Here is a 21,445-nt window from a genome sequence, read left to right as displayed (position 1 = left end):
CCCCCCTCTCGTTGCCAGCCTCTCTGCCTACTTGTGATCTCTCTCTGTGTGTGTGTGTGTCAAATACAAAGTTTTTAAAAATCTTTAAAAAATAATAAAATTAAGGGAAACAGGATCTTCTCATAGCCTTAAAATGTTTCATCCCAAACATTTCTCAATTACTACACTTTTAACATATGTCCACAAATTCTTCTAAAATTCTCCCTTCCCAAAAGGTCAAGATTAATTCTTCTGTCTTGCTGGGAGGCTGGAAATGTTTTCTGGACCCGAGTCATAGTTACAAAGTCTGGTTTGTGAAAATTCTTCCAGGTGTCCCCTTATGATTGGTGTATTTTTCCTTAGGTGTAGTCCTACTTTGATCAAAAGTTCAAATTGTTAGAATACAAAAGGAAATCAAAAAAGGAAAGAAAAGGAGACAAAGAACTATCTGTCTCAGGTAACACTCCCATGTGAGTGTTAGAATTCTACCGAAAAGCAAAGTAGTGATGACTGAAGGCAGGATGGCGGCTACCTCTGGGGGGAGGGTGGGGTTGTGAGCAGAGAGGATACGCAGCAGTGGGTGTCTATGCTCTTGGCAACTTCCTACTTCCGGACCTGAGTGATGCTATCGTGGGTGTCCTGTTTATGATTCCTTAAATTTTACGTTCTTGTGGTGTCCTGGAGCCAGCTGACTCCAACTTGTGAGAACTGATGGTTAACTTTTCAGGACTTTGGTGACCACACTGACATCCCATTGATAGCTTGAAATTGACCAGAAATCAACAATTGCTACAAATCAGGGTTTTTTGTTTTTGTTTTTGTTTTTTTTTTGCCTGGAGAACCCATTTGTAAACGTTTCCCAGCACATCACAGCTTCTCTATGTATATTAATCAAGCATTTAAAAATTATTATTATCATTTTTTAAATTTTTTTAAAAGATTTTATTTATTTGACAAAGAGAGACACAGCAAGAGAGGGAACACAAGCAAGGGCATAGGGAGAGGTAGAAGCAGGCTTCCCCACTGAGCAGGGAGCCCGATGCAGGGCTCGAATCCCAGACCCTGGGATCATGACCTGAGCCAAAGGCAGATGCTTAACAATTGAGCTACCCAGGCACCCCCAAAATTATTATTTTTTAATTGTGGTAGAAATACACATAAAATTTGCCACCTTTTTAAAACCCAGTGACATCAAGCACATTCACCATCCATCTCCAGAACTCTTTTCATCTTGCAAAATTGAAACTCTGTCTCCATAATAGTATTTTTTAATCCTTAAAACTTTCCCTTAGAGGGCATGGATTCTGGAGCCAGATGGCTCTTTTGGAATCTGCATCTCCACTCCTTACCCCCTTTACTAGCTGAGCCTGGGCACCTTCTAGCACCACTCTGTGCCTCGGTTTCCTTGCCTATAATATGGGAATAATCTTAGTCCTAATCTCCGAGTCCAGTGGCCCTCAAAAGTGTGGTTTCTGAACCACCACAGCACCAGCAAAGACTGGAAATGTGTTGCAAATGCAGATTCTCAGATGCTCTGTAAATAGGGCCCAAGAGGCTAAAGCCCTCTTTTTTTTTTTTTTTTAAGATTTTATTTATTCATTCGACAGAGAGAGATCACAAGTAGGCAGAGAGGCAGACAGAGAGAGAGAGAGGAGGAAGCAGGCTCCCCACCAAGGAGAGAGCCCAATGCGGGGCTCGATCCCAGGACCCTGGGATCATGACCTGAGCCGAAGGCAGAGGCTTTAACCCTCTGAGCCACCCAGGTGCCCCTAAAGCCCTCTTTTAAAATGGGTTTTAACAAGCCCTCCAGGAGATTATGAGGCTTGCTCAAATTTGAGAACCATATCAGAGGTTATGGGGAGAATCGAGTAGATATAAGATACTTAGAGAGCTGCCTGGCCTTGCAGCACAGCCCATACTGTGGAAATGCTCATTATCGTTGTTGATATTATTCATAGAGGAGGTCCTGCCCTATGGGGGGGTGGGGTGTCTGGCTGTGTCCTGTCTTCCAGTGTGGTGGGGTCTGGATTCCTGGTCTCTGCTGAACTGAGACCTTCTCGCCCTCTCTGTTGAAGATGACAGTGAGCTGGACCACGTCACTCCATCCATGGTTAAAGGTTATCACTCGGTCCTGGAAACGGGAAAGGTCGAGGTGGGGGGGCCATGCCCGCATCCCCTCTGCTGAAGGAGATAAAGGAGGTCACTTGCCTTCTCCATGACGGGTGGGGGGAGCCAGGATGTATAAATGGGGGACGAGGAGGCAGCCGAGACACAGACACCCAGGGAAGTGCCTCGCTGTGCCCTAGAGTCACAGGTGTCCTGTCCAGCATGGCCAAGCGCCCGCTGCTGCTGCTGCTGCTAACTGTGTGGGTGCTGGCTGGGGAGCTGTGGCTGACGTCTGAGGCCCGAGCACCACCCTACGGGGTGAAGCTCTGCGGCAGGGAATTCATCCGGGCAGTCATCTTCACCTGCGGGGGCTCCCGGTGGAGACGGTCGGACATCCTGGCCTCTGAAGCTACAGGTAAGGCTGGGAAGGGGGGGGGGGGGGGGGGGGGGGGGGTGGACAGTGGATGGAACACGGGATGGTCCAAAGAGCCAGGGACGGGGCAGAAGAGTCCTGTCCTACTACATGCAACTGGGGAAACTTGCCCAGGCCTCAAAGCTGGGCAAAGGTGAGGGGAGCCAGTTAGCAGAGCTGGGATGGGGGACGCAAGCCATCCACACCCTCTAGTCACCACAGAACTCGCTGCTATTTCTGGAGCACCTGCCGAGTGTGAGCCTGCCTTCAGGAAGAAGGCTGCTGCTTGCACAACTCCTAGGATGGGGGGTGGGGGTGGGAGGTGGGACACCGTTTAGAAACCCACATTGAAGTGCTTTCTAGCCTCTGAGGAAGATAGCAGGGGGTACACAAGGCCAGATTTTGCCACCTAGCAGGTGACTCTCCTAACGAGTTGATTACCCTCTCTGAGCCCCTTTTATCTGAAAATAGGAGGCACAGTCTGTAAATCTCCCAGGATAGTTAAGCGACGACACTGAGTCCAAAGCAGATTCGTACACCGTCTAAACCGGGCGGGGGTCTCAGTCGGGGCTCAAGTGGGGGGCATGGGGCCTTGTTTCATAAGGGGCAGGAGCTGGAAGACACACTGCCTGGGTTCAAGTAGCAGCCCTACAACTTCATAGCTGGGTTTTCTTGTGCAAGATAGTCCACCAGATGGTGCCTCGGGGTTCTCATCTGGAAATTGGGGATGATAACAGCTGCACCCACCTCATGGGGTTGTCATTGTGAGGAATAAAGGAGTTAATCCACTAAATCCTTTAAAGCAGTGTCTGGCACACAGTAAGTGATCAATAAATGATCAGAGCTATTTTGAGTGCTTCTGATATGCCAGACACGGTTCGAAGCTTTTCTATGGGTATTAATTATCTCATCTACTCCATATAAAACTCTAGAAGACAGGAGTTACTACTACCCCCACTTTGCAGAGGAAACCAAGAGTCAGAGAAGTAAATTCATTTGCTCAGGATTGTAACTCAGAGAGACTGGATGGGTGCTTAGCTCTGCTCCCAAACACACGTTTTTTTTTTTTTTAAGCGCCCCATTTTATTATTTTTTAATTTAGATTTATTTATTGATTTGAGAGAGAGAGAACTAGCCTGAGTGGGGGGGAGGGGCAGACCTGGAGGGAGAGACAGAATCCTCAAGGAGACGCCCCACTTCACCAAGTGAGGCTTGACCCATGACCCTGAGATCATGACCTGAGCCAGAATCAAGAGCTGGATGCTTAACCTATGGGAGCCAACCAGGTGCCCCCCAAAACACATGTTCTTAACCATCAGTTTCTCAATAAATAAAGCGTAGGAGAAGAGAAATGGCAAGAGAGGAAAGGCAAGCTCGTTGAGGTTGAATAATTTGCCCGTCAAACCTGGAACCCAGGCTGAATAGAATAAAACTTTTGGCTGTGAGCCTGCATCACAAGAATCCAAGTAGCTAGGCCAGCCAGACTGTGCGTTTGACAGAAGCTGAGTCCCAAGCACTAACTCTTTTCATCTTCCCGCTTCCCAGATGCAGACTCGGACACAGACAGTGAGCGAGATGAGGCAGTAGCCTCCAGCGAGTGGTTGGCCTGGACCAAGAACCCCCTGGCTTTCTATGGGAGCGAACCCGGCTGGCAGGGAGCTCCAGGGGCTCTGCGCGGTGGCCGTGATGTCGTGGCAGGTCTCTCCAGCAGCTGCTGCAAGTGGGGGTGCAGTAAGAGTGACATCAGCAGCCTCTGCTAGACCAGGGCCTGGGCGGCCAGGGGCCCGGGGTCCAGCTGAGCACCCACCTCTGGCCTCTCATGCATTCATTCATCATCAAGTCAGGTCAGGTGCTTGCACTTGGACACAGTCACCCCTAAATGACCCTGACCTTTGACCAGCCTATCCTGACCCTGAGCAAACTGCACCTACCTGGCCAAATGGGAATCTCTGACCCTGACCCCTGACCTCTCCCCAGGCCATATCACCTCTTTGCCTGGCCTACACTGTTCTCTGCTGCTGTGGTGCCCCGACTCTACCCCAACCGATCTACCCCCATCCAGACCTTTGTCCACACTGATTCTCTTGCCCCAACTGTGGCCACTGTCTCCTGACCAGAGCAAATTATGCTCCTGCTCCATCCCAGCCTTTGCCCACTCCTTCCTCCCTGCCTTCCTCCCCCTCCCCCTCCACCTGCTGGGGTTCTCAGGCTGGAGACCCTAGAACTGGTGGTGGGAGCCCTGGGTTCCTTCACATCCTGGGGTGGGAGTCTGGGTGGGAGGACGGATCAGAACCTTCTTCAACGCCCAAAATAAAAGTTCCAAAGGACTTTGCGGCGGCGTGCGTGTGTGTGTCATGGGGAGGGAGGATGCCACGCTCGTCTCAGCAGTGCTCGGCGGCGCCTTGCAGCAAGCCACCGGCCGTCCCCCCTCCCCTTCCGCGGCGGCAGCCGGCGCGGCGGGGGACTTTCCGCCTGGGAGGGAAGGGGCGGGGTCCCGGCGAGCAAGGTGCGGAGGCAGCTGGGAGCTGAGGGACGCTTCCCTTCGCGGCTCGCCGTTGGGGCGGGAGAGCCAGGCGGGCGGCGCGACAGCGCTGGGCCGGGCAGGGCCGGGCAGGACTCGGGGGCGCGGTGGGGCGCCATGCGGGGGCCCCGGGCCCCCCCTCTTCGGGCCGCGGCCGAAGCTGGTGCTGCTGCCCCTGCTGTTGCTGCTGAGCCACCGGACTCGGTCCCGGGGTGAGTTGTGGAGCGAGCTCGTGTCAGGAGCCCTGCCGCCGCGATCGCCGCTATCGCCGCGAGAGCGCCGAGCCTCCGCGTGCACCGCAAGTTTGCGGAACGAACCCCGGAGGGGCAGTTGCCCCTCTGCACCTCCCCGGGCAGGGACCGGGCGGAGAGACGAGTTGGCGAACGGGGTCGAGGGTGGGGGGTCGGCCGCGAGGTGGGAGCCCGAGGCCGGGGGGGGGGGTGGAGGCTCTAGGGGTGGTAACAGGATGTGGCTGGCAGAGGGAGGGGAGGAGTTATGCCCAAAGACTGGGGAGGGGTATCCATCGCCCCCTTCCTGCTGCTCTCACCGGGAAGGGACCCCCGGATCGCCCTCCACAATTGGCAGAAGTCGGGGGAAATTCAGGTTCTGGGATGTGCAGGATGGGGGAATTGAGTCCATTCCCTCGGACACCCTGCGCTCCCCCACCCCCACCTCCCTCTCCAGACAGCCCTGGGCCACTGCAGTGCTATGGAGTTGGACCCTTGGGCGATCTGAACTGCTCGTGGGAAGCTCTTGGGGACCTGGGAGCACCCTCCACGCTGCACCTCCAGAGCCAGAAGTAGTGAGTACAACCGGCTGACGTGGGGAAACTGACGCTTTCGAGGGTGGCCGCTCAGGTCCTAGCATACTCGGGTTGAGAGGACCCCAATAGTTCTGCTCCTCAGCCCTCCCCCTCTCAAGCCCTTGATTCCAGGTTTCAGCATTTCCTTGTTGTGTGACCCTAGACCAGTCACTGACACCCCCCCCCAAGCCTCTCCTCCTCCTCTGTCAAAAGATGATGATAAAGAAACCTGCCTCCCAGCGTTAGTTCTGAGGGTTCAATGAATTAGGCATCGGCAAAGAGAAATTGCTTAATAATTAGAAGGTGTTTTTTATTGCTGTGTGACCTTAGGCAAGCAAGTAACCTAACTTCTCTGAGGGTATAAAAAGGTAATTTGGTCTGGTGCTAGGGATGCAGCAATGAAAGAGGCAGTCAGAAAGCCTGTCCCTCATGGAGTCAAGGGGAGACCTAGGTTCCCTCATGATGAAGCACACCTGCAAACTGGAATTCATTTCAAATGTGGCTACTTGAGGGAGGAGTAAAAGGGGCATTGAAAGGTGGGAACCACAGTGGGGTGGGTGGGTTGGTTTTTATTTATTTATTTATTTATTTGAGAGAGAGAAATAGAGAGTGAGCAAGCACACAGAGGGAGAGAGAGAAGCAGGCTCCCCACTGAGCTGGGAGCCCCATGCAGGGCTCAATCCCAGGACCCTGGGATCATGACCTGAGCCAAAGGCAGACGCTTGACCAACTGAGCCAGCCAGGTGCCTGGTTTTTGTTTTTTGTTTTTGGGGAGTTTTTAAAAGAGATTTTATCTCTTATGTTTGTCAGAGAGCACACAAGCAGGGGGAGCTGCAGGCAGAGGGAGAAGCAGGGGCCCAATGCAGGACCCTGGGATCATGACCCAACCCTAATGCAGATGCTCAACAGACTAAGCCAACCAGGTGCCCCTTGTTTGTTTTTTTTTTTTTTTTTTTTTTTAAGATTTTATTTATTTATTTGACAGAGAGAGATCACAAGCAGGCAGAGAGGCAGGTAGAGAGAGAGAGGAGGAAGCCGGCTCCCTGCTGAGCAGAGAGCCCGATGCGGGGCCCGACCCCAGGACCCTGAGATCATGACCTGAGCCGAAGGCAGCGGCTTAACCCACTGAGCCACCCAGGCGCCCTGTTTGTTTGTTTTTAATGATGGTAAAATACTCATAAAATTTACCATCTTTTTTTCTCAACCATTTTTAGCGTACAGTTCAGTGGCATCAAATACATTCACATTGTTGTGCAATCATCACCACCATTCCATTCCAGAGGGGCCTAGTTTTAAATGGTGTAAGATGGAGGAGTTGGAGAAGGCCTCCTCCTTTTTTAATGAGATAAATCCACATCACATAAAGCTAACCCATTTTTAAATGAACAGTTCAGGGGGCGCCTGGGTGGCTCAGTTGGTTAAGTGTCTGCCTTCTGCTCAGGTCATGATCCTGGCATCCTGGGCTCAAGCTCCATGTCGGGCTCCCTGCTCAGCTGGGAGTCTGCTTCTACCTCTCCCTCTACCCCTCCCCCTGCTCCTACTCTCTTCCTCTCTCTCTCTGTCAGATAAATAAATAAAATCTTAAAAAACCCAAACAAACAATGAACAATTCAGTGGCATTTGGTATATTCACAGTGTTGTGTAACAACCTCCTCTGTCTAGTTCCAGAACATTCTCATCACCCCAAAAGGAAGTTCCATCCCCATTAGCAGCCACTCCTCATTCTCCTCCCCCTGCCCCCTACCAGCCCCTGACAAGCACCACCCTGCTTTCTGTCTCTATGGATTTGCCTGTTCTGAACATTTCCTGTAAATGGAATTATAAGAAATGTGGCCTTTCGTGTGTGGCTTCTTCCACTTAGTATGTTTTTGAGGTCCATCCACGTAGTAGCAGGAATCAGAACACCTTTCCTTTTTTATGGCTAAGTGATACTCCACTGTATGAATCTATCACGTGTGGGGTATCCACTCATGTGTTGGTGGATATTTGGTTTGCTTTCATCTTTTGGCGATTGTGACTCGCACTGTTATGAACATGCATGGCCAAGTTCTTGAGTTCCTGTTTTTCGATTCTTTGGGGTCTGTGCCTAGGAGTGAAATTGCTGGGTCCTATAGCAATTCTGTGTTTAACTTTTTGAGGAACTGCCCAACTGTTTCCTGTGGCAGCTGTGACATTTTCCATTCCCTCCAGCAGTGTACCACGGCTACAGTTTCTCCACATCTTCACCAGCACCTGCGTTTTTGTTGTTACTGCTGTTTTATGAAGGCCTTGTTCTGAACTTTTGAAATCTAATCCGTCAGGATATCCTAAACACCGCTCGCTGTCACCCGCATCTGGTCTGTCAGCAAGCCTTGCCAGCTCCACCTTCTGCATTATCCAGAATCTGACGCGCTCTCCTTCCTGGGCACCCACCCTGGTCCAGCCCCCATCCACCATGGCTAACCTGGGCCATGCGGTCAGTCACCTTCTCTCCTGGGGCCTCTGGCCTGCACCTTCCAGCCCACAGTCTGTTCTTCGCCACAGCCGCCAGGGGGCGCCTGTGAACATCCGCGTCAGGGCACATCTCTGCTTTGCTTCCGGCCCTCCCGGGGTCCCACCTCGCTGGGGTAGAAACCCAAGTCTTTCCTGTGGCCTGCTAGGCCTTGCACAGTCTGCCTTTCGCCCCGCTGCCCTCGCCTCCTCCCACTCTCCCCCTTACTCATTCCACTCCTGCCGTGCGGGCCTCCTTCTTGCCGTTCCTCAAGCACAGCCGTGAGTGTACCTCAAGGCCTTTGCACCTGCAGAGGCTGCTTTTTCCTGAAATGCTTTCCCCCAGGTACTGCATAGCTCTGCCCTCATGACCTTCAGGCCTTTGTTCAAAAGTCTCATCTGAGAGATCTCTGACCTGAAACAGCACTGTCATTCCTCACCGCCCTGATGATTGTTCTTTATCATCCATTATATACGTTAGGGATTCTGCCTCCCACACAGGAAGAGCAGCTCCAGAGAGCGGGTCCTCACCCGCCTTGGTCGTAGCCCTGTCCCCAGCTTCTACAAGAGGGCCTGTCAGTATGTATCTGCTGACTGGATAGTTGCGTAAGGGCAAATGGCGTACTTATAAACAGGTGCCAGTGAACACAATAAGCAATGCTTGCATGGCATGTACTGGGCAGCCAGTGCGGTTTTAAACACATTCCGTTTATTGTCTCATCGATTGCCCTGGCTCTCCAGCCCTTCAGCAGGTACTGCTATCACCCTCGTTTTGTAGATGAGGACACAGGCACAGAGAAGTCAAGTCAGTTGTTCAAGATCACACAGCTCTGAAGTGGCAGAGCTGGGATTTGAACCCAGGGAGAGGAGTTATCATTGTGGCTCTGGCCCCACACCGATATACACCACACCCCCTCATCCCCACATCTCTCCTCACAGCCATTCCAAAAGAACGTGGACTGTGCCAGTGCCTGCCGGGCAGAGCTGGGTGACCATTCCGAGGGAACAGCTTACCATGTCTGATGAACTGCTTGTCTGGGGTGCCAAAGCAGGCCAGCCTCTCTGGCCCCCAGTCTTCGTGAATCTGGAAACCCGAAGTAATCGGCGGGATGGGGGGGTGTGCTCTATGTGGGGTGGGTGGTCCCTGAGGTCCTGGCTTAATGCACCTGGCCTCCCCTTCCTCAGTGAAGCCAGATGCCCCCAGGCTGTACCCTGACGTGGACTTTTCAGAGGATGAGCCCCTGGAGGCCACTGTCCATTGGGCCCCACCTGTGTGGCCACCCCATAATGTCATGGCCTGCCAGTTCTACTATCGAAGATGCCAGGGGACGGCCTGGACCCCGGTGAGTGTCAGGGGCCCCCCCTTTTCCTCACTGTCTTCCAGGCAGGGCCCATGGCATTATCCCCAAATCAGAAACCCAGCCCAGGACCTGTTCCTTACTTGCCCTTCTGATCTGTCCACATCTCACACAAAAGGCCTGTACGTGCATCTTGTTCAGCTAAAAAAACACCCCCCACCATCAAATAATCTAAAATTCCATGCAGTCCCGATCCCAAACTCCACTTGGAATTTTTAAGAAACTCAGTAAACGTCCTCAAACATTGTTGTGAATGAATAGAAGTTCTCCAATAGCTTACATTAACCTTTAAATTATGGAACCCTTCCAAGAACTCTTTGAAGTGGGTGCATTTTATACCTACCCATTTTACAGCGAAGGAGCAAGGTTTAGTTTAAACACCCCAAAATAATGAATAAAGGCAGCTGACATTTCTGAGCACCTGGTATACATCAGGTCCCAAGCTAATTGCATGGATTATCTTGATGAGTCCCTCCCCACCTCCCTTTATAGTAGATGCTTTTATTTATTTATTTGTTTGTTAATTTTTGTTTATTTTAAGTAAGCTCTGCCTCACACATGGGGCTCAAACTCAGGACGCCAAGATCAAGAGTCGCATACTCCACTGACAGAGCCCGCCAGGCGCCCCTATAGTAGATGCTTGTAAGATTTTTATTTCATAGCTGGGGGAGCCAACCTCAGAGAAGTTAAGTACCTTAGCAAGCTCACACAGCAAGAAAAATGGAAGAGAACTTTAGAGCAAGGAGACCCCAGAAGGAGTTGGGGGACCAGCCCATGTACTTTGTACAACCCAGAAGTTACCAGGATCATTTCCTCTCATATCTCATTGGCCAGAGCACAGTCACCTGATCTCACCTGATTGTAAGGGAGGCTGGGAAATGGAGTCCTTACTCTTGACAGTCGCATTTCCAGCTGATATTCAGAGCTTCCATTTCCAAAGGAAAAAGGGGAGAATGGATATTAGGGATAACCAATAGTCTTAGCCGCCTCCTGCAAAACTTTGCCATGTAGAAGACAGTTGTCACTGTGATTATTCATGCAATTCAGAGAAATGCTGAGATATAGGCTGCCCGATTATGATTGTCAGCTCTAGCATTCATCTGCTTTGTGACCTTGGGCAAGTCACTTCCCCTCTCTGGGCCTCAGTTTTCCTCAACTGTAAAATGGGGATAATGATAAAATTTACTACCTACTCCTATACATAACCCATAGGGTGGCTAGTTCGTCTCTTCTTCTTGCCTGGGGTTGTCCCAATTTCAAATACAAAAGCCCTGTGTCCTGAGAACCCCAGGGTTTGGGACAAAGCAGACTAGTTGGAGTCTGCTGACATATCGGGTCAAGTACTCTCAACTCAGTCCTCGGCTTCATTGCTCTTTCCTCTCATCCCCCAGCTGGAGCCGGAATTGAAGTCCATTCCCCTGGCACCTGTTGAAATTCAGGACCTGGAGCTGGCCACTGGCTATGAGGTGCGGGGCCACTGCCGAATGGAGAAAGAAGAGAATCTTTGGAGCGAGTGGAGCCCCATTTTGTCCTTCCAGACACTGCCCTCTGGTGAGGGTCTCCAGGCTTGCCCCTATAACCTCGTCTCCCCTCCTGGCAGTATGTACCACTAGGCCACTCTCATTTGTACCCCCTTCCCTCATCCTTGACAGCTCCAAAAGATGTATGGATATCTGGGAACCTCTGTGGAACAACAGGCAGACAGGAACCCCTGCTTCTGTGGAAGGTGAGCTATGGAGAGCGGTTCCATTCTTTCTGCACACGTCAGGAAGCCCCAGATAACACCAGTGTAAACGAGACGGCGGTTCCAGTGCCGCCTTCTTGAGATTGCTCCAAGGCTCCAAGGAGGGGATGCTCAGAGAGGCCCTGGCATAGTGCTGGGCACAGAGCTAGCCTCCACCCATGTCAGCTACTTCTGGGAGATCTGAGCTGAGACATGAAGGTGTGTACAGATGTTCCAAGCAGGGGGCCACAGCAGGTGCAGAGGTTTGAAAGCAAGACTAGGCTCAGCTCCATAAAATACAGCACAGTGTGCCAGGGCTTGAATGCTGGTGTCAGAATGACATTAGATGATAGACAGTGATGCAGCCATCCTCACTGATCCAAATCCGTTGAGCATCTGCTATGTTCCAGGCATTGCTAGGCCCTGGCTCACGGTAAATATGGCAAGGAACAAAACAACAGAGCCCTTACCCTCTTGGGCCTCACAATCTAATATTAATTTTAACCACATGTAACACAGACCTCTTACTATGTGCCAGGTTCTAGCCTCCATGCTCGTTTATATTAACTGACTTTACAGATAAGAAAAATGAGACACACTGGGGCGCCTGAGTGGCTCAGTGGGTTAAGCCTCTGCCTTCGGCTCAGGTCATGATCTTGGGGTCCTGGGATCGAGCCCCACATTGGGTTCCCTGCTCAGCGGGGAACCTGCTTCCCCATCTCTCTCTGTCTGCTGCTCTGCCTACTTATGATCTCTCTCTTTCTGTCAAATAAATAAAATCTTAAAAAAAAAAAGAGAGAGAGAGAGAGACAGAGAGGTTGCTTCAGACCACACAACTGGTTAGTGGCAGAGCTGAGATTCACACCAATTCACAGCCTCAGTGTCTATGTCATAACACATACTTTGTTAACACCCCTTCACTATGCTGAAATGAAATACATAGATAACCCATTTTTCTCGTGCCTTAATGAATATATAATAAAGTGTTCTAATTGTAATATTCTGTGGAAGAGAAAGGGAAAATAAAGTAACTGCATATGGCCATTATGCAGCTCAGCAATGTGAGAGGAACACTAAATCTGTATGTACCTAATAATATGGCTTTAAAATACATATAGCAAAAATTGACAGAACTACAAGGAGAAATACATGAATCCACAACTGTTGTGGGAAATTTTAATATACCCCATCAGTGATTTCATAATAGATGGAAAACAAGTGAAGATCTAGACTATATGAACAGGTGATTAACAAACAACCTAATGGACTTACATAGGAAATGTCAGAATATGCCTTTCTTCCATATATAATTGGGATATTTACCAAAGTTGACCACATGCCAGGCCATAGATCCAGGTTCCAGGGATTTCAAAGGCGTGAGGTGATGCAGGGCACATTAAAGAATTTTCTAATTAGAACACATTGTGGCGTGCCTGGGTGGCTCAGTCGTTAAGCGTCTGCCTTCGGCTCAAGTCATGGTCCCAGGGTCCTGGGATCGAGCCCCACATCAGGCTCTCTGCTTGGCGGGAAGCCTGCTTCTCCTTCTTCCGCTCCCCCTGCTCGTGTTCCCTCTCTCACTGTGTCTCTGTCGAATAAATAGAATCTTAAAAAAAAAAAAAAGAAAGAAAGAACAGAGATTGTGCTGCGAATGGATCATAAAAACTGCCTAGAAAGTCCCCATGTATTCTGAATATTTATTTTTTTTAAAGATCATATTTTTTTTAAGATTTATTTATTTATTTGACAGACAGAGATCACAAGTAGGCAGAGAGGCAGGCAGAGAGAGAGGAGGAAGCAGGCTCCCCGCTGAGCAGAGAGCCCGATGCAGGGCTCGATCCCAGGACCCTGAGATCATGACCTGAGCCGAAGGCAGAGGCTTAACCCACTGAGCCACCCAGGCGCCCCTAAAAGATCATATTTATTGAGACAGGAGTTCTTTTTTTTTTAGAGATTTTATTTTATTTTATTTTTTTATTTGACAGACAGAGATCACAAGTAGGCAGAGAAGCAGGCAGAGAGAGAGGAAGGGAAGCAGGCTCCCTGCTGAGCAGAGACCCTGGCACTCTATCCCAGGACCCTGATGCAGGGCTCGATCCCAGGACCCTGGCCTCATGACCTGAGCCAAAGGCAGAGGCTTTAACCCACTGAGCCACCCAGGTGCCCCTATTCTGAATATTTAAAAATTCAGTGAGCATTAAAACCAGGGTCCCCCCCCCCCAGCAAAGATTTTGTCTTAGTACATCAAAAGGAGTTTGGTTCTAGGACCAGTTAACATTATTAGACAAGATAATCATCTACAAAAGTTTTTCCTCTATACAACAGTGGGAATTTTGGAATCCCAAAGAATTGCACAGGACACAGACTAGGATGAGGTGAGCAAGGCAGGCTCATATAAGGGCAGGGTCAGATCCTGTCCGTACTTCAGATCTTGAAATTTAGTTTGTTGTGGGTTCTTTGCCCTTGATTTTGATTGATTAAAATATAATTTTTCTTGATTACTGGGTTTTTGGCAACCTCCCCTTTAACTTTTGCATCCAAGGGAAGCGCCTTACTCAGTTCCCCCTAATGTGGGTCCTGGAACTGTATTCTAATGTCACCTTTGCCACTGAGCCCCCTGAGACTTAGTTTCTTCATCTGTAAAGTGGAGCCAACAGAAATATTCCACTGACTGGTTTGTGAGGTGGCCCTCACTGAGATACACAGGATATGGATCTGGTAGATGGGAGATCCTAACCCCTTCTTCCTCTCATCCCCCAGGACCCGGGGCACTGCGTGCAGATGAGCTATAAAGTTTGGTTCCAGGCTGAAGGCCAGGAGCTGATCCAGAAGACAGCTCCCTGCTGCAGCTCCTTCGTCCCCGCCCTGGCCGAGTGGGTTGGGGTGTCTGCCATCAATGCCACGAGCTGGGAACCTCTTAACAACCTTTCTTTGGCCTGCCTGGGTAAGAGGCTGTGAATTTCCTCAGAGCGGTGCCCTGGAGAGGGAGGCGGGGACTTCCCAAGAGAACAGCCGAGACTTCTCCAACCCCGATCTAGGTCCAGATCTCGCCCCCCGAGGTGTGGTGGTCAGCAGCATTGCCGGCAGCACAGGGCTGCTGGTGACTTGGCAGCGGGGGTCTGGGGAGTTGCAGGAGCACGTGGTGGACTGGGCTCAAGACGGGGATCCCCTGGAGGACCTCAGCTGGATCCGGCTTCCCCCTGAGAACCTCAGTGCTCTGTTGCCAGGTGAGGCCGTGGGACACCTAGGTTCCCATCCCAGCTCCTGTCCAGCAGACTGACGTGTGGACCTACAGGAGGGAGTGTTGTGGTTAAAATATCATTAATTCCTGCAAGCAGTGTTCACTGACCACTCACTGTGTGCCTGGCCATGTTCTAGACACCTGTGTGCAGTGACAGCAGCTGCTGCCTCTTGGCACTTATCAGCAGCATTAAATTATTCAAACTTCCTTATAAAGTAAGTTTCTGTTATTATCCTGCTCAAGGTAGAGATGAAGAAAAAAGCCCAGGGAAGTGAAGCAACTGACCCGAGGCCACACAGCAAATAGATGGTAGAACCAGGATTTGAACCACATACTCAGGCCCCTCAAGCCAGGCCCTGAACCATCACACCACTTACTCTCGCAGCAACATTCCCATCCTCATGGAGCTGACTTTCTTGTGGAGTGAGCAGCCCAGTGAAACAAACAATAACGAAACAAGTACATCCATAATGTAATTGGGGGAAAAAAGAATAAAACAGGGCAAAGGGAAGGAGGGAGAATTGCTATTTTAGAAAGAAAGGTTTTTAGAAAAGGCCTTCCTGGGGGCTCCTGGGTGGCTCAGCGGGTTAAGCCGCTGCCTTCGGCTCAGGTCATGATCTCAGGGTCCTGGGATCGAGCCCCGCATCGGGCTCTCTGCTCAGCAGGGAGCCTGCTTCCTCCTCTCTCTCTGCCTGCCTCTCTGCCTGCTTGTGATCTCTCTCTGTCAAATAAATAAATAAAATCTTTAAAAAAAAAAAAAAAAAGAACTACTACAAAAAAAAAAAAAAAAAAAGAAAAGGCCTTCCTGGAAAAGCAGCATTTGAACCAAGACCTGAAGGAGGCGAGAGGGGGAGCTATGAGGAAGTCTGAGGGAAAAGCAAGAGGGAACAGGCAGTGCAAAGGCCCAGAGACAGGAATGTGCCTGATGTATTAGAACAGCGAGGAGGCCTGCATGGCTGGAGTGGAATGAGTGAGGGGGAAAGCGGGAGGAGATGAGGGCGGGGAGGTGACAAGCAAATTGTGCAAGGCCTGGTGGGCCACAGGAGGGACTTGGGCTTTTGCTCTGTGTGAGGTAGGAACCATGGAGAGTTCTGAGGAGAGGAGGGATATGCCCTGACTCTGTTGCTTACAGGTGATCTCTGCCTGCTCTCAGGGGGAATGGACCAGGGAAGGGGTGAGGGCCATACCAGGTAGGAACTGAGGAAGGGAAAGAAGCAGGCAGGTTCTGATTGGAGGTCCTGGGGCAGAATTTTGGGGATCCATTTGGATACCTTGTGTTGGAGATGTTCATCCAAATGGAGGTGTCCATGGGGCTGTTGGCTACTCGGGCATTGGAGAGCCCATCCTTGGTGTAAAGGACTTGGGAGAGCATGAAAAGGTATTGAGTGAAACATTTAGGAAGGGCAGAGTCCTTCCTAAGGAAGGAGGAGCCCTGATTCTGGAAATTTCCCATTTGGGGAAGGCCAGGCAGCAGCAGTAGTTTTGTGAAGGGACCTCAGGACCCTCACCCACCATGATGGGTGGTATGCAGGCCCCACCCATGTCCCGGTGTTTGAGCATCTCCCAGCCTCTGGCACCCGTCTTTCCTGGCTTGAAGACTTTCTCTGGTCACTGAAGTATTTTGCCCATCTGAGAAGCAGTCTGGAAGTGCTGGTGAATTAAGTCGCCCCAGATGCAGCCCTTCACCAATTACTAAGTGTTGGTGGATAAATATCCCAGCTTCCTCCCTCCTTGGTTCGCCTCACTTTCCGGCATCTGCTCTCTGCTGCCCCCCAGAGGTCGCCAGCGGGATTGAGCTTCCAATGCCGGCATTGGGAACTTGTTCTCATTTACTGGGGGCCTTTCTTTCCCTATTTCACTTCCCAGATGCCCTGTTGGCGTTCTGTGGGGTTACCACCCAGAACAATTACTGTTACCCAAATATTCATCTCAACGAATTTTTCAGGAGACCCAAATGAAGACGTCTACCGAGTAGAAAATGAGTAGGGGAGGGAGAGCCAACTCTAACTGTCTTTCTCCTCCACCGACCAGGGAATTTTGAAGGAGGGGTCCCCTACCGAATCACAGTGACAGCAGTCTCTCCTTGGGGCATGGCCCCTGCCCCCTCAGTCTGGAGGTTCAGAGAGGAACTGGGTAAGTGGTGGAGCTGGAGAATGGGGGAGCCCCCTGGAACCCTAGCTGGCCTTAACCCACTGGCTTTCTCCCCAGCGCCCCTAGCTGGGCCGGTGCTTTGGCGACTCCAGGATGCCCCTCCAGGGACCCCCGCCATAGCGTGGGGAGAGGTCCCAAGACATCAACTCCGGGGCCATCTCACGCACTACACTGTGTATGTTCAGAGCGGGACCAAGCCTACTGTCTGCATGAATGGTGAGCTTCACTGCCTCTTGCCCCCTGCTCCTAGCCCCGACCCCAAGACCCAGCCATCAGTCTACCCCGCCCTCATCCCCCGATTGGCCCCTTTGGTTCCCTCTCAGCGCCTGGGAAAATTTGTGATGTGTCTGTTCCTTAGTGGACAATAACCCTTGTGGCTATCAATATAATGGACTGTCATTTAACCATTAAAAATGAAGTCTCTGATCTATATTTATTGATATTGAAAGATGCCTGTCATGTTCATTAAGTTAAAAAGATAAAAAGATGACAAAACTCCATGAGATGGTTCCATTTGTGTAAAATAAACCTGGCATTGTGCAAAGCAGAGGCACAAATGTGAAAACAAATTGCCCACAATGTCAACAGGATCACAGGATTATGTATGATTTTTATTTCTTTTTCATACCTTTGGGTATAGGCTACATTTTTACTCCGAATGCAAATTCCTTTTTAGAAATATTGTTATTCCCCCTTTTTGTTCCTAATTACAAAAGTTATCTGTGCTTATTGCCATAGCTGACACATTAAAGGAATATGTCATTGAGAATATCAGCATTCTCGGGGCACCTGGGTGGCTCAGTTGGTTGCACAACCAACTCTTGATCTCCGCTCAGGTCATGATCTCAGAGTCATGGGATCAAGCCCAATGTTGGGCTCCCCACTTGGGAGGAAGCCTACTTGGGATCCCCCCCGCACCATGCTCTGTCTGTCTCTCTCTCAAATAAATAAATATATAAATCTTAAAAAAAAATACCAGCATTCTCATAATTTTGCTGACACTGATAATGCAGCTTCCAGATTTTTCCATGTATCTATTAACACTGAGATAGGAGTTGTGTTCTTTGATTTTTTTTTTTTTTTTTTAATTTGACGGACAGAGATCACAAGTGGGCAGAGAGGCAGGTAGAGAGAGAGGGGGAAGCAGGCTCCCTGCTGAGTAGAGAGCCCGATGCCAAGCTCAGTGTGGGGTTTGAGCCCAGGAACCTGAGATCATGACCTGAGCCAAAGGCAGAGGCTTTAACACACTGAACCACCCAGGCGCCCTATCTTTGAAGATTTTTAACTTTGTATTATAGAAAATTCTAGCACACACAAAAGTAGGGAGACTAGTATAATAAACCCTGGTGTGCCCACAGATGTCAACAAACTACTTCCTGCCAATCTGCTTTCATTTTATCCCCTGCACTTTTTTTTCTAGAGTCTTCAGTGTCATTTTACCTCTCATTACATCAGTGCTTTGGCATTTGTCTCTGATAAAGCCTATTTTTTAACATAATTACTTTTCCATGATTGCATATTACAAAAGTATGTATGGATCATTAGAATAAAATTTTTGTTTTTCTATTTTTTTAGGATTTTATTTATTTTTTTGAGAGTGTGTGTGTATATGAGTTGGGGAGAGGAACAGAAGGAGAGAAGCAGACACCCTGCTGCCTGCCTCGGGGCCCTAATCCTAGGATCCTGAGATCATGACCTGAGCCAAAGTCTGATGCTTAACTGACTGAGCCACCCAGCTGCCCCATTTAAAAATTTTTTAGATTAAAATGTTTATACATATCTAGATTATTAAATATATATACATTTATTATTATCATTATTTTATTTTTTTAAAAGATTTTATTTATTTATTTGACAAAGAGAGATCACAAGTAGGCAGAGAGGCAGGCAGAGGGAGGGAAGCAGGGTCCCTGCTGAGCAGAGAGCCCGATGTCGGGCTCCATCCCAGGACCCTGGGATCATGACCTGAGCCAAAGGCAGAGGCTTTAACCCTCTGAGCCACCCAGGTGCCCCATCATTATCATTTTAGAGAGGGAGAAAGGAGGGAGAGGAAGAAAGAATCTTAAGCAGGTTCCATGCCCAGTGTGGAGCCCAATGCAGGGCTCAGTCTGAGGACCCTGAGATCATGACCTGAGCCAAAATCAAAAGTCAGATGCTTAATCACACCCAGGTGCCCCTGGATTATTATTATTTTAAAAAGATGACAGTGTTAAATACTATAGTTTGGCCTTGGAATCTCTTATGACTGTGATGTTTTGCAACTTTTTTTTTTTCCCCTGCTGATTTAACTTGAACATCTTTCTTTTTTTTGTTGTTTTTTTTTTTTTTTTTTGACATCTTTCTATGGCAATAGAGCCCAATCAGTGTTCATGTATCCCATAATCCTACAACAAACCGAAAAGCTACTTCCTCTTTTGGCTTAAAAGCAAAAAAGCACCGTTTAGTAAAAATAAGTAAACAGATATAGTTCTGCGAGGTGCGCTTCTCCCCACCTAGGGAGAATCTCCATTCACTGGGTTAATGTGCATATGGGGAATATGATGCTCATTCTTTCTTTTATTTGTTTGAATATATATCATTTTTGAGGGCTTTCTGTGTGCCAGCCACTGATCTAGGTGCTGGGAATACAGCCCTTGTGGAGTTAACTTTCTAATGGTCAGGGAAGGCCTCACTGAGGAGGTGAAATTTGAGCAAAGACCTGAAGGCGGGAGCAATGTGGATATCTGGGGAGAGTGTTGCAGACAGAGGAAGCACATGCAAAGGCCCTGAGGTAGGACTTGACTGCCTCCCCAACCTCTCTGGGTGTGTCCTTCAGTGAGCAGGAGCACCCGGAACATCACCCTGCCCGACCTTCCCTGGGGTCCTTGTGAGCTGTGGGTGACCGCATCCACCAACGCAGGACAGGGGCCACCAGGTCCCAGCCTCCGGCTTCACCTACCAGGTAGGGGGGGAGGGGTGGGACTGCCATAGGAGGGGCCCTGCTCAGTTTCAAGGAGATAGGGGTTTCGGTGAGTGAGCAACCTTTTGACTTGGGGGTGGTTCCTGATGATGCCTCAGGGGTATTCAGATCCTACTAAATACTTTGGATTATCAAGCAGTGTGTCTCTGGCCCTTTCACCCATCCCTGACCTTGCCCTCTCACCCGTGACTGTTTTATTCACAAGCCCCACTCCCACCCCAAGATCTCCCCCACCCTTAGCCCCTACCCACTCATAAGCCACACTCCTTTACCTGCCTCCCTCATCCAAACCCGGCCTCATGTGTGCGCCTTTCCTGATCCCTCTCCCATCCCTGGTATCCACATGTTCTGCCCCTCTGCCTCAGATAACAGCCTGAAGTGGAAAGTTCTGCCGGGTGTCTTTCTCCTGTGGGGCTTGCTCCTGACCGGCTGTGGTGTGAGCCTGGCCACGTCTAGAAGGTGAGGCTGTCAGACATGTGGGTCTTTGCCCAGGTGGGGAGGACTGTTGGATACTAGCTAAGCTTTGGTGGGAGGCAAGCAGTAAGGGAACGCCTCAGGGTTCTGCGGACATTCCTGGGTGCTGCAAACTGGGCCTGGGTATCAGGTCACTTAGGTTCTCTGCCCTCTTATCTGCTTGCCAGGTGCCTCCACCTTCGGCACAAGGTACTGCCCCGCTGGGTCTGGGAGAAGATTCCTGATCCGGCCAATAGCAATTGTGGCCAGTCCCACGTGGAGGTGAGCGAAAAAGCCTGGCTCGTCTGGGCCATCTGGGAGGTCGGCGAATGAGGGGGTCAGCGGGGAGTGGGTGGGAGCAGGCCGGGGAGAATGGGGACGCAGAGTCCCTGTCTCTTTTCTTCCCAGGAGGTGCCTCAGGCTCAGCCCCCCAGGGACTTGCCCATCCTGAAAGTGGAGGAGATGGAGCCGCTCCCGGTTATGGAGCCCCCCCAGACCTCCATCCAGCTGGGCTCTGGCTATGAGAAACACTTCCTGCCCACCCCCGAGGAGCTGGGCCTTCTGGGCCCACCCCCAGTTCCCAAATTCTGGCCTGAACCCAGCCCAGGCCAGGAGAGGGGTGCCCATTTGACAGACGAAGACACTGAGGCTCAGAGAGGCTGAGTCACTTGCCTGAGGACACCCAGCCAGGAAGAACAGGTTGAAGGACCCCTACAGAGGGAGGGCCTGGCCCTCTGGGGAGTGTATGGATGGAGGAGGGAGCAAAGGAACGTGTATGAAATTGAGTGGCAGCTGCCTCCCCAGATCTGTCTGCTGCTGTTAACAGAAACTGCAGCTGGGCGTCCCCGCTGCCCCACCTGCAGCCATGTACAGCCCCGGATGGAGTTCCCGCCGATGGACTGCGGGCAGGAGTGCCACGGGCTGATGCCCAGACGAGGCCCAGAAAGGTCTGGGCTCTTCCACACTTACCCTTGCCCATGAGCTGGAACACCGGTGTGCCCGCCATCCAGCCTTAACTGTACCGGAGAAGGCGGAGCATGAAGAGGAAAGGAACCTCCATTCCCAAGTGACTGTGTGACTCCAAGCCACCCAGAGAAACACCCTTGTACGTTTTTGTCGCTCCCGTAGCTGGGGCGCTGTGTCCGGCAGCCACGTCTGCTCACACCGACTCTCAGACGACAGTGGGAGTGAAGCCCTTGCTCTCCCACTGGGAGGTGGTGAGGGGGATCTGTGCCAAGAGCACACACGCTCAGACCATCTGGATGCTTGAACGT

General features: G+C 50.5%; 2 protein-coding genes across 2 annotated transcripts; both read left to right on the top strand.

The window, feature by feature from the left end:
- The first annotated feature begins 2,307 nt into the window (after positions 1-2,307).
- On the top strand, positions 2,308-4,257 carry LOC111162401 (relaxin 3). Its single transcript, XM_022526799.1, has 2 exons — positions 2,308-2,507; positions 4,035-4,257. Exons 1-2 carry the CDS (start codon positions 2,308-2,310, stop codon positions 4,255-4,257), a joined length of 423 nt encoding a protein of 140 aa, XP_022382507.1.
- Positions 4,258-4,851: 594 nt separating this feature from the next.
- Positions 4,852-21,403, top strand: LOC111162412 (interleukin 27 receptor subunit alpha). The gene is made up of 14 exons (XM_022526820.1): positions 4,852-5,230; positions 5,703-5,820; positions 9,229-9,386; positions 9,475-9,632; positions 11,039-11,198; positions 11,300-11,373; positions 14,128-14,311; positions 14,406-14,594; positions 16,640-16,741; positions 16,817-16,975; positions 19,575-19,700; positions 20,084-20,177; positions 20,360-20,453; positions 20,580-21,403. Exons 1-14 carry the CDS (start codon positions 4,852-4,854, stop codon positions 20,832-20,834), a joined length of 2,250 nt encoding a protein of 749 aa, XP_022382528.1. The 3' UTR covers positions 20,835-21,403.
- Positions 21,404-21,445: the final 42 nt, after the last annotated feature.

Source organism: Enhydra lutris, unplaced genomic scaffold (assembly GCF_002288905.1).
Source record: "Enhydra lutris kenyoni isolate GAN:26980312 unplaced genomic scaffold, ASM228890v2 scaffoldscaffold92, whole genome shotgun sequence".
NCBI lineage: Eukaryota > Metazoa > Chordata > Mammalia > Carnivora > Mustelidae > Enhydra > Enhydra lutris.
Note: the sequence above shows the minus strand (reverse complement) of the source record. Positions and strands in the feature narration are given on the sequence as shown.

Bases quoted from the DNA above. Each gene is read 5' to 3' on its own strand.
- LOC111162401 (XM_022526799.1), top strand. From the start codon at position 2,308: ATGGCCAAGCGCCCGCTGCTGCTGCTGCTGCTAACTGTGTGGGTGCTG. The intron at 2,508-4,034 runs TGGGAAGGGGGG...TTCATCTTCCCG, and splicing joins TCTGAAGCTACAGGTAAGGC to CTTCCCAGATGCAGACTCGG.
- LOC111162412 (XM_022526820.1), top strand. From the start codon at position 4,852: ATGGGGAGGGAGGATGCCACGCTCGTCTCAGCAGTGCTCGGCGGCGCC. The intron at 5,231-5,702 runs GTGAGTTGTGGA...CTCCCTCTCCAG, and splicing joins CCACCGGACTCGGTCCCGGG to ACAGCCCTGGGCCACTGCAG. The intron at 9,387-9,474 runs GTAATCGGCGGG...CCCCTTCCTCAG, and splicing joins CGTGAATCTGGAAACCCGAA to TGAAGCCAGATGCCCCCAGG.